At 37.1% G+C, this 12,146-nt stretch overlaps 1 protein-coding gene and 1 non-coding gene across 3 annotated transcripts; both read left to right on the top strand.

Annotated features, from left to right (window-relative positions):
- Positions 1 to 564: 564 nt before the first annotated feature.
- RANBP1 (RAN binding protein 1) lies at positions 565 to 10,985 on the top strand. Of its 2 annotated transcripts, none has more exons than XM_026091935.1 (6): positions 565 to 584; positions 1,845 to 1,981; positions 3,546 to 3,703; positions 5,654 to 5,782; positions 8,058 to 8,123; positions 9,135 to 10,985. In XM_026091935.1, exons 1-6 carry the CDS (start codon positions 582 to 584, stop codon positions 9,257 to 9,259), a joined length of 618 nt encoding a protein of 205 aa, XP_025947720.1. In that variant the 5' UTR covers positions 565 to 581; the 3' UTR covers positions 9,260 to 10,985. The 2 variants fall into 2 exon arrangements, with proteins under 2 accessions (XP_025947720.1, XP_025947719.1); XM_026091934.1 differs by lacking the exon at positions 565 to 584 and adding an exon at positions 869 to 901.
- Positions 8,213 to 8,344, top strand: LOC112978434. Its single transcript, XR_003257890.1, has one exon. It is a non-coding gene; the product is annotated as a small nucleolar RNA SNORA77 (small nucleolar RNA).
- Positions 10,986 to 12,146: the final 1,161 nt, after the last annotated feature.

The raw sequence follows: 12,146 nt of genomic DNA on the forward strand, positions 1-12,146 counted from the left end.
GGGCGGCGGGGGGGCGCTGAGGCGACGGGCGGCCTAGGGGGGCGGCGGGCTCGGGGCCCGAGGTCAAGCAAGGCCCCGGGCGAGCTCCGGGCCTGGTCGCGGCAGGGCGGGGAGCGYGGGCGCCGTCTCACCCCTGCGCGGGGCCGGGGGTGTCCGGCCGCCCCGGGCCCCTCCTGTGGCTCCCTCGGGGCCTGTCCCCTCGCCGCGGCGGAGGGCGGGAGGCTGAGGCCGGCTGCTCCCTCTCTCGCTCGGCCCTCCCTGCGCCGGGGTCGGCCCTGGCGGAGCCTCTTGCAGGCGCCACCGCTGTAGTTTCCGATTCGGGAGCTTTTGAGTAATTCCTCTCCCCGCTTGCCTGTCCCTTCTTTCTTCTCCTCCTCCTCCCTCCTTCCGCCCCTCCCCCAGCCTGGCTGACTAAACCCTTCTTGGTGCCCGGGCCCGGCTAAAGGACTCCGTCCCACGTGCTTTATGTCGCGGCCGGGCGGGATCTCGCCGTAATAGCGTGGTCTGCTTTCTCTCATGAGTGGTTTTTATGAATTATGCATCTCTTACGGCTTCTATCACGAATTGGAACAGAGTAAACGATGGTGCGTGTACGGGGTTTATTTCGTACTACTGGAGAAAACAATATATAAAAGTTCGGCCTATGTTGTTCTCCAGTTTCTTGATGTGATTTAATGTCTTTTTTTCCTCCTTTTTTTTTTTTCTAACCTATTGGAACACTGGGGATGTAAAACCAGTGATAGCTTGTACCATGTTGTTGACATAATCAAAAACTATTTTGCAGCATCTCTCAGCTAATCTCCTTTTTTTCCTTATTTCTTCAGCAGCCAGAACAAAGCCATTTTTTTCTACTTTATGCATAACATGTACCTACCTGTAAAGTATGCTCTCAATAGAGCCTGTAAGAGCGGATTCCTTCATCTATAAAGTGAAAATAAGATAAGATTAAGCATCTTTGACATATAAACTGTTATTTTAGTAACAGAGGAAGAAAAAACATCAAAAAAACAAATAAATTCTCTTGTCCTGAGAAAACTGTGGCTTCATTAAACTTGCAGATGAATCTTCCTTCTGGGCTTCACCACTGAAAGCTTTTTAACAGTGCATTTATATGAAGTATTAGAGATGTATCTCATGTACTTAAGAAAAATTTTTAGTATGTGAATGTTAAGCTTAATGAATGCTGTGGCTGATACTATTTCCTATTTAGTTGTTTAAGTATCTTGACCATTTAACCATGAACTCTTTATTTTAGCTAGAATTAAAGATAAAGTTGCCTGAAGTATGTAATCTTAAAGCTAAATGCTTAAATGACTCCATAAATGTTGCAGCTATGCTTCAAAAATACCTCTGATTGTGGATGATTGTAATATGTAAGACTAGAATGACTAAATTCTGTTGCCCTTCTGGATGTAATATGTTCCTTAACCTGGGGTGGGTGGTTGCTTTTTTTTTTTTTTTTCCCCAGTAATGATACTTCAATGGTCACCAATAACTAGGAGTGCTTTTGTACTATAAAACATGTTATACAGTAAAAATATTTGAAGAAAAGATTTTCTATAATCAAGGGCTATTTCTCCAAGGCTAAGCCTCTACACAATTAATAGGAGTGGTAAGACTGTAAAAACATCTAGCACCTCAAGACCACCAATTTTTTTTAGTGTATTGTATTTCAACTTGAAAGTAACTTATTCTGAACTATACTAATTTTGCTTTGTGGCAGCAGGGTATTTCAGTTTCTAATTCTAATTGCTGAGTAGTCTTGAACATTTTAAGTGTAAATGCAGGTACTTCAGATTTTTTTGATACATAGTATATAAAAAATATATGCATTTTTTTTTCAGGAAACACATGAGGAACATGATACTTCAACTGAAAATGCAGATGATTCTAACCATGATCCTCAGTTTGAACCCATAGTTTCCCTTCCTGAGCAAGAAATAAAGACTCTGGAAGAGGATGAGGAAGAACTTTTTAAGATGTAAGTAGAATATTTCTGTATGTTATCTAAATGTTTATAAAGCTTAAACTCTTGGATGTTTTATGAAAAGCTAGATAATTTATTAGAAATTGCTGTATATGAAGTGATAATCTAAGTTGATTAGTATTAACTGTGGTGGTAGAGATTTAATGGGGGGGATGACTAGTCATAATATCTCAAGAAACTCATTGAGGTCTGGAACAATACAAGGAAGCTGACACTATGAATCTGGGTTGATATTGTTTAGCTTAGCCTAAAGGAAAACATTAGCTTAGATTTATAGTTAGAGACTTGTAGATGCGTTATCACAGTATAAAACAAATCTTGGAAAAAAGGTGAAGTGTKTAGGGTTGCTGCCATGTATCCCCCGTTGTCAAAGGTGCTTGCCTAAGACACATGGTATGCCTAAGGAAGCGTGTGAGTACATTGGGGGAATCACGTCCTGAGTGCTAGTTGGACTTGAGAAGAATTTGGTTTGGAGCAAAGTAGTTCATCTGCATCAGAGCATCTGCTGGTCTAGCTTACTTCAATTTCTGCTTTCTCTGGTGTATTACAAGCCTCTACTCCCTGCTCTTGTATAGAGAAGTATAACAATCTGACTTCTTCCTAAACATCTCTTTAAAGATTGTTACCTTCTGGTTAGGGCTGTCTTACTAAGACCACACTTATGAAGCTTTTAAAACAAGTGTCTCAATACTAACATTTCCCTACTACACATAAAGGACCAACATAGAATTTATGCTTTTATCTGAGATGCACCTACAAGGAATTAATGTTGCATGAAGGTGAAGTGTGTGTGTCTTGTTTTGTTCTGTAAGGTTTTTTGTTTTGTTTTTGATCCTGTAGCATGAGCAGATGCTTCTATTTCTACAGTAGTGTCCGAAGCACTTTCACTAGCAGAGCTCCACAGACTGTCTCTTGGGTCAGCGTTGGCTAATCTCCCAAACTATTCCTGTTTCTCCTTTGACACCCTGACTTCTTTGAGTGTTAGAGTGATGTTTTAAAGTAGCTATGTTGCACTGCAGTGCAACWCTAAGCTTCCTTTATTCCTGATTGAAGAATAGCAACAACTAGGTTTTTGGAGTTGAAGGGAAATGAGTGATTCTAGAGGGCAAGGCACTTCTTATTAACAGATGATCAAACATTGGGCTTGGAATTATAAGAGTCCTCACTGCTCAATTTCTTGAATTAATAAATACTGTTGGTTGACTGTAACAGTTGTATTCTAAACATAGGAAGAAACTCGAGTTATAGTAAAAGCTATTAATTAGCTACCTTAATTTAAAAAGTTACCTGCGCCATCCCCAGAAATTTTGTCCAGAACCTATTTAACTTTTGTGTAGATAGTATATAATTTCTAATAGGTTGTTGTTAAATTTGATTGTATAATACCATTTTCCAAGGCTATACGCCATAGTAGATCAGGGGTCTTATGGTAAAGGACTCTTTTTTTTTTTTTTTTCTTTCCTGTGTGGCTTAAAAAAGTGTACTACTCAGGTGAGTGTGCTATTTCAATAAAAGCTTCTGCATGCAGGCTAATGTCTTTAATTCTCTCCTCTTCAAGGCGAGCAAAGCTATTCCGATTTGCATCTGAAAATGACCTTCCAGAATGGAAAGAACGAGGAACTGGTGATGTAAAACTCCTGAAGCACAAGGAGAAGGGAACAATTCGCCTCCTCATGAGGAGGGATAAAACCCTAAAAATCTGTGCAAACCATTATAGTATGTTACATATTGTTATACTAACTTTTTTAAAGCAGAAATAAGTACTAGCCTTGAAAAATGATGCATTGTAAAGTACCAGGCCCAGTGGCTCTTTAGCAGCAGTTAGAGAATTGCTGTATGTCTTTAACAGGCATCCAACTTGTATTAGACCATAACTATAATCATCTCTTGCTCTGTGTACACAAAGTAGGTTATAATAATCAAAAACATGAGTGCTTATTTTTATTAACAGAAAGAAACTGCAGTTTTGGTGAAATCCTACAACGTTGAGTCTGAAAGCTGGCTTTTTCCTTTCAACTTGAAGTGTTTTTAAGACATGTTTAAATTTAGCTGGGGTAGACTGTGTGATTGCTACCGATGTTTAGTTTTTTCAACGAGCAATAGAGTGTAGAAAATGTAGGCCTTAATACTGTTAGTATAAGAAATCAGTGTATGCAGGCTTCTTTTCCTAAAAGATGAAAGGAAGCAATGGTATAATAATTTAGTACTTTGAGACAAATTACTGAATTAGTAGAAGCAATTGCCTAAACATCAGAAAGCAGCTACTGAGGTGCTAAACTAATCTGTAGCTGCCTTTCTCTGCTTGTGAAATAAACTGAAATGAATGTGGTATATTCAGCTAGTTCATTGAAAAAGAATGTGTTTTGAGAGCTGATGGAGCAGGAGGGGTTTATTCCTTTGATCCTCTTTGAATAAAAATAACCATGAAATGGCAAGACATGGAAGTTTGAGAGTGAATGCGACCAGCAGTGATTGGCCTAATTCAGTAATACTGTTTTAAGAGTATAGTATTCTGTAGAGTTAAGCTACATTTAGATAACTTTTGAAGAAAATAGCTCAAGATAGCTTAATACCAATCTGAAGTCAAAAGCAATAATCCTCACTTTATTTGGAGAAATTTCTTGGCGAAGTGAAACTGTTTAGAGGACTTGGGTCCAGTGAAAGAAATAACAAAAGTAGTATAGTCACCAACTGATAAGAATAAAGCTTTTGTTTTGAAAAATAATTGTGACACATAGAAAACTGGTCAAAATGGATAAATTTATAGCATCCATGTCAATGCTACTAGAGCTTTTTTTCCTAGAAAAGCTGCTTGTAGTATAGATTTTTTTTTAACTGAATTTATACTTATTCACAGGGCAGATGTGAGGACTTTATTTTTGCAATACATTATGTAAAATGAAATATGATCTCTAAATGCAAGAAAGTGAGTAGAACGTCTAAAATTTCTCCTGGATTGAAGAAAGGATCCAGGGGTCTGCAAAAAACCCATGTATATGTACAGTGTAAAAAGGCTTAAAGTAATGCAAGAAGTAATATTCCTACTTTTCCAATCAGCCAGGTTAAGTAATTATAGTATCTCTGGGGGGAAGGGCTCCATTTATGTGGGCTTATCACTGGGAAGGAACAAATGAATTAAAAATACATTGTGCACGTCTTATTGCACTGCCGAATGTTGTAGTAGAGCTTTAATTTGATGTAGAGAGAAATGAACCTGATTAGATGACTATTTGTAGGTATAACTTTGTTTTTTTTTTAAATCATTTCTTGTAGTATATACTACCTGTATGCAAAAGAAAGCTATTTTTTTTATCTCTGGGTGCCTTTTTTACCTGAACCATTTGACTGTTTCTCAAAGTTGTGCTTAGTGGCTGCTGCTCTCTTAATATACCAGCCATCTGTTTTAAAACACAATTGAATCAGACTTGGTTTCTTAACTGAACAGTAGTGAATCTAGTATTCTTTTATATATAAATGGTCTTGCATCATGTTACTTGAGGATGTAAATAAAAGTATATTTGGGCACCATTGTTTTTCTATATAGCCAGAAGTAATTCTGTTTATTTTATGTAAGCATGACAGTCAGCTGTCCATAAGACTTATGGAGGCTGGTGTGGGAAACACTTACTATTCTGATCTGTACATCTTTCAATGTTTTCTTTTCAGTCACACCCTTAATGGAGCTGAAGCCTAATGCTGGGAGTGACAGGGCATGGGTCTGGAACACACATGCTGACTTTGCAGATGAAAGCCCTAAGCCTGAACTTCTGGCAATCCGATTTTTAAATGCAGAAAGTGAGTGGTTTGGCACTGAACTTAATTATTTACTGTATGTTACACTGAATGGCTAAATACTACTGTAAACCACTGTTGTAGCTGTATCTTATCACTACATAGAGAATGAGCTAATTAGTGCTTTATCTGAGAGAAGTCAGTTAATTATTGTGCTGTTTGTCTACATGTATGACTAAATTAGGCCTTCAGTAATATCTATAGAGCTTTTTGCCCTAGGATCTTTTTTAACTTAAACCATTTGATGCAAGTGTAATGCTAATTAGAATAAAACTCAAAGCAGTAATCCTGTAGGATAGAGATTAATTTATGCAGCTTGCTTTCATTTATTGCAGGTGCTCAATTCTAATCAAGATAACATTTTTGCATTAAAAACAAGGAAACATTGTGGTCCATCTCTGTTAGCAGAGCATCTGATTGTAATGAAGTATATAATATTTTTCTGTTTTCATTAAATGGAAAACCTACTCAGTGGAATGTGCTAATTGAATCCAACTCTCATACTAGTCCTTTTTTGGGGGGGAGGGGTGACTACTTTGACTACCAGAATGGAAAGTAGGTCCTTAATTACATGTGGATCAGCTAGTAGAGGGGAATGAAGCTGCAGGTTCCCCACCACTTCATACTTAGGAATGAATCAAAGATTTTTTTCCCTCTCTTCTTGAAAAAGATGCAAAATGAGAAAGGAAAAATGTTTCCTTTCCTGCTTTACTACTTACCACAATAAATGGCTAGTAGGTTAGCTGCCTCTTATTCTGCCTGCGTGCTTGAGGAAATAATGATGGTGGTAAAGTGGCTGTATATTTTAAAACACCTCCTTCAGTTTTTGTCTTTTCTGGTGTTAACTCTCCAAAGAAGTTAAGAACTGTTGGAGAGTTAAGGCCTTGAGTTGCTAATGAAGTGGTGCAATCAGCTCAGCTTTTTTTTTTCCTCCTTTTTTGTATTTGTACCAAACTTCTCGGTGTAGGCTGACTTTTTAATGATGTTTGTGTCCTGACCTGGTCTAAAATATCCAGATGTAGCATATGAATGAACGGGAAGGCAAGATGGTAGCTACTGTGAGGGGAATACTACCATGTGTTCACATACCCACTGGGTGGATTTCCCTGTATCCAGGATGGACTCTAGTATATCTTGCTTTCTTACTTTTCCTCAAATCTTCAGTATCATATTGTTTAGCCAAATACATCTTTCTGGTCCACTAGTTTGGTGCTTGCTTCTTTCTTAATCAAATATGAAATGAAAKGTTTTTGGTAATTATAAGCCTGTCTTTGAAGAGTCTTTCCGATAAAAGTTGTTTAGCTTATTGAGGGTTTCCTCTTCTCTGTTAATGGAGTAGTTCTTTGCCTCTTTACCCTTTGCAGCACCAGCAAAGAAAAGAGGTGAACAAACATGGGTATGCCCTTTGATTCCTCTTCAAGTATCTTTAAAAAAAGATTTATAAWGTAAAATAAGTAAATACTTCCTAAACTTGTTTCATAGTGGCTTCTGAATTTTCTGTGGGGCAACAGTGACCTCAAGTGGTCAGTCAAAGTAGACATACCAGATTACCATCTCTATAATTCTGGTGTTAAAGTCCCTTGCCTGGTGAGCTTTTGTTTCTTGCTGTTTGGATTATTTGTGTGGAAACATTATGTATTGTAACTTAATTGATAAACTGCTTGCAGTGACTTAACTCAAGCAGTGACTTAACCAAAACATGATGAAGACTATGCTTTCTTAGCTGTTATAGTCAGATGTAACTTGAGTCTTGGTCTTTGGTATTGAATCTGAATGTTGTGCTAATGAGAAAGGTTTTGTCTTCAGTACTTGATGCTGAGACCTTAAGATATGGTACAGATTTGCAGGTCCTTCAGAGATGTAATATAGCTGATAAGGGTGGTAGCTCAAGGCTAATCTTCAGTCTTTGTGCACAGTTAGTCACATTAGCAGTCTCTGACATCAGATTTTCATTCCTCTAGGCCAGAGACAGCTGGCAGTTGCACAAACTACATAGTATCTCCTTCCAGAATTTTAAGCATTTTGAATGTGCAAAATATGCCGCTGTTCTTGTTAGACTTGCCAAAGAAAATAAATGGCTCTGCACAAAAAGATGCAATTAAAGTATTTTGTGGCTTTTTGTGTAAATTTAAATTGGATTACTCTATAAATGCCCACAAGCTTTGTTTTCAAAAATATCAAAAAAACCTGACTCTTGAAGAAAAGTATCTGAGGAAAAGTATTCAGTGTTGCAAGAAGATAAAGCTGACAAAGATATATTCTATCTTTACTGAAACAGATGCACAGAAATTCAAGGCAAAATTTGAAGAATGCAGAAATGAGGTAGACAAGAGAGCGAAGAAGGGTAAGTTTAAAAATCTGAAAGTGTAGTACCATGCCACTTCTTGTTAGTGTTTGGGTGGTGATAGCTCCATGGAGTATCACTGCCTTCTAGCAGGCTCACTCTGTGCCGAACTGCAGTCTTCAGTTCAGGTGCTTTTTCTGTCTGCAAAAGTAATAGTTCACGGGTGTGAGAAACGCTTCTTTCATGTAGAAGTCTGTTACAATTGCTCTTGGGACATTGCTTTTTTGGGGAAGGTTATTACCGAAGCATTTGTGATGTATAGTACAAAAATGTAAATGCTGTGAACACTGCAACTGCCCTGGTATTTCCTCCTTTCTGTTTCCTTTTTACTCTCAAAGTTCCACAAATATATATATATAAAATAATGCAAGTAGAACACTTAACTTCTAGAGCTATTAACATGTTCCAAGTTGTAGCATTTTGTAACAAGTCTCTCTTTTTAATGGCTTGGTGCATCAACTTGTGTAACTTCTGCATGACAGTGTATCTTACTTCGTAAAATAAACATCTCCATCCTCCTAAAGTAGAGATTACCAGCAACCTGCAGTCAGCACTCTTCAAGATATTTAGGTGGGAATTGTTCAGTGTTAAAAACTTCCCTAACTGTTGTAGTTCTGAACTGGGCAACTTGACTTTTGGGAAGCCTGTGTTTTGGTTGAAGATAGGCACGAAGCTGGGGATTTGGATGAAATTTATTTGACTGGAAGCAGTGTGCAGTTTGTTATTGGTAACAATGAGACTTTGAGTATTACATATTTCTTAGTCACTATGATTAGGCCCTCAATTTGTAATTAAAATGTGCAAGTGGATTCTGGCATCAGAGATAATTACTGAAGGAAAAGAAACAGCATGAATCACTCCAGTGGTCAGTGGAAATTTTTCCACTTTTGTTCTTATTCTGAATATCAGCTGTCTTTTTTTCTCCTATCCCTCTACCCTTTCTGTTAACCTGTGTTAAAAGAAAAACCAGTATTGCGTGTATGTAACTTTTTTGTCTAATCAATCTCTTAGCAGGCACAGACAAAAATGATAGTGCTGATAAAGTTGCTGAAAAACTAGAAGAGCTTTCTGTAAAGGAAGAGAGCAAAGAATCTGAGAAGAAAGAGACCAAGGAAAAAACTGAAGAAAAGCAATAAATCATCCTGGGCCTTGTGGTTTTTCCTTTACTTTTTCTTTTTCTTTTTTTATTTTTACAAGGGACTTTATAAGAAACTGAATTCAACATTCAGGTTGTTTTTTCTAAGCTTTTGCCCTTTTGAAGATGTCTTCAGAAAATCCATTCCCCAGTCATGAAAATGTACTGTGCTAACTTTCTTTTCCATAGTGGAAACACTTATTTATAGTCATCCAAAAGAGTTAATAAAACAAACTTGAAACAGCATCAGAGGACAGAACTGAGTTTTCTGTATACTTTAAAGGCTTGTGAATACAGTTGTTTCATTGGGTGTTGAGATGCATATCTTTATACATGTGAATTGACTAGGTTAACAGACTTTACTAACAGGGAAGATTAAGATTGCATACATGTTTCTTATAGCTTCTAAAACTGTAATATAATGGACCTTTCACTTTTTTTTTCTTCCCCTTTTGCCTCCCCTATGTGTTCCTGAGCAGGGAGCGTGCCTATGGTTCTTGAAATGCAGCAGACTTCTGGAATCAGGAGGTAGAGCATTCCTGGCACACTATTAATGATGTCCCATTGGACAGTATAAGTAAAGGTGGGGGAGGGAATGTATTACATAGACTTAAGTAGCTTTTTCTCTTATGAAACAAAACCTACCACTCCCCCCTTCTGCAATTAGTTAATACAAGCAAAAGTGCTTGGGTCTAGCACAAAGGTGTAGCTGTGGTCTCAGATCTTTCATGATGTGCTACTTGCTGGCTTAAGGAGGTACCAGCCTTTTATATAAAGGAGTATACAAAGGAATCTGTGTTTAAGTAGCTTGCTATGATATGCGCTATGTCAGCATATCATAACAGTTGTACTCTAAAATTTGTAAGCTTTTTTCAGGGCTTTGGAGCTTGCATTGCTTTTACAAATTGAAGGGTTTATGAACTTCTAAAAAAATGTAATGGGAGGCTGTCCCCCTTAGAGGGAGAAGGTCTGCCATTCACTTGAAAACAATTATGTTGCGCATTCTTGAAGGGAGCTGCCTGTGCCCAAATGGGCAAATCGAACAAATTCCTTCCCTTCAGGTGCTTGTTTATTCAGTTTCAAGTGACTGCTAGAGAGTGGGAGAAAAAATTATAGTAAGCAACAAAATCATGATTTAAAAATAAAAAAGGTAAATTAATTGTTGTTAGCCACTAATACAAAGATAGCAAGGAAATCCTGTATAACTGTTTCCAAAATATTTATGAAAACTGGACAGAACTTAACTTTAAGACTGTATGATGTTAACAATGGATAGAAAGACCTTTTATCTTCATGAAGAAGCTTCCCAAGCAGGTCAAGCTCTATAATCCACCTGAAGAAAATATATTTTGAAGTTATCTTATATTTCTACTTAGCACTGCCTTTTGATGCTATAGTGAATTAGTCTTAAATCTGGAGCTATAATTAAGGTACTCACTTTATTCAAACAAAGTAATTCCTTTGGTGGTGTTCATGTTCCTCTTCCAGTACAGCAGGTATCAGAAGTCTGTTAATTAACAAAGATGGTTGAAAGGTAAAATAAAATGCTCTTTAGTGTTTCTGGTTTGGAAATACAAGTCAAAGCTATTAAATACTTAACTTTTGAATGTACAAGCCAAAACTATCTGTGAGTCACTGTAAATTATCTGATCTGATAATGTCAGTGTGTCTAAATTGATAGAAATGACACTTAAAATTTTCAAAATAAATTTAAGTTTTCATTTAAAGGATTTGTTTTTTATTTAAAGAACTCTTACTGGGAATACATTTCTAGCCTGCAGGACAGTGTGGTAAAGAAGGCAAAGTGGACTGTTTTGATTTCACTGTCAAACATTGTACTGAAGAGGGGAGGAAACAAACAAAAAAAGACTAAGTCTTAACCTTAAATATTGAGATTGACAACTCTTCTTACTTTTGTTACCCTTTTCTCCCCTTCCCCATTTTTACTTATTCATAGTGCTTAAATGGTTTCCAAACGTTTCCCTTATTACTTAGGTTAACTGATCCATGCTTATAGTTCATGAGTTAGTTACCCTTAATGCAAGTGTGACATCTCAAAGAGCCAAGTTACGAGGACCACAAAGTAAAATAATTTCTCTGGATAGTGTCTTATTGAAGAATGTCTTAGTTATCTAAACTAAAGGTTGGTTAGTCATTGTTCTGGTCCCTTTAGAAGCCATAGGTGTGCTGCTCTGCAAATTAAAAGGCAAGTATTTTTGAAGATTAATCTTGGTGAAATAAGGCTTTTTTGCATAAGTCATTCTAATATAAACTTTCCTGTATGTAATATAGACTACCAAGACATGTCCTTGAAATTTTTTTTCCAGTTTACTGTATAGCAAGTATTCTAGGGTTTTAGTTGATCATACCTTGTAAGCTAGGAAAAAGCTATTAAACATTCATACTTTACCAGCATCTTCACTGTTAACAGAGTTCTTGAAATGATAGAACCCAACTTCTCTCGTCTCCACAATAGTCTTAAAACAATAGCTAGGAAGGTAGTTTTATGCAAAGGTTTCTTCATAAATTTGCAGACCACCACTAAAACGTGTCAATTGCCATATACTTGTTTCTCATGTGACAGTAATGTAAGTGTGATTTAAATGTTCATGAACTTGTTTGAGGGTATCATATGTGATAAAAGGATCATTCAGAAACTGTTTTCTAATAAACTGTTCAGATACAGTACAGAAAGTCATTGAATCTGTAACTAATTTCTGTGCTCTCTGGGGTGTATTGAGATTTAATTTGTCATCCTGGATTCTAGGCTATTTTAACACCTGCAGTTGAATAGATAGCATTTGTGAAGAATAGTCTTGGGTATTTCACTAAGATAAATTTAATGGTTACTTTCCCTTTTAATTCCAGTGAGGCAAATTAACTCCTAG

The sequence above is a fragment of the Apteryx rowi genome, unplaced genomic scaffold (genome assembly GCF_003343035.1).
Source record: "Apteryx rowi isolate R43461 unplaced genomic scaffold, aptRow1 scaffold_93, whole genome shotgun sequence".
In the NCBI taxonomy this organism is placed as follows: Eukaryota; Metazoa; Chordata; class Aves; order Apterygiformes; family Apterygidae; genus Apteryx; species Apteryx rowi.

What these genes read in the sequence shown, in the direction of transcription:
- RANBP1 (XM_026091934.1), top strand. An exon ending in CCGATTTTTAAATGCAGAAA is followed by an intron (nt 5,783 to 8,057) that starts GTGAGTGGTTTG and finishes TTACTGAAACAG; the next exon opens with ATGCACAGAAATTCAAGGCA. An exon ending in AGACAAGAGAGCGAAGAAGG is followed by an intron (nt 8,124 to 9,134) that starts GTAAGTTTAAAA and finishes TCAATCTCTTAG; the next exon opens with CAGGCACAGACAAAAATGAT.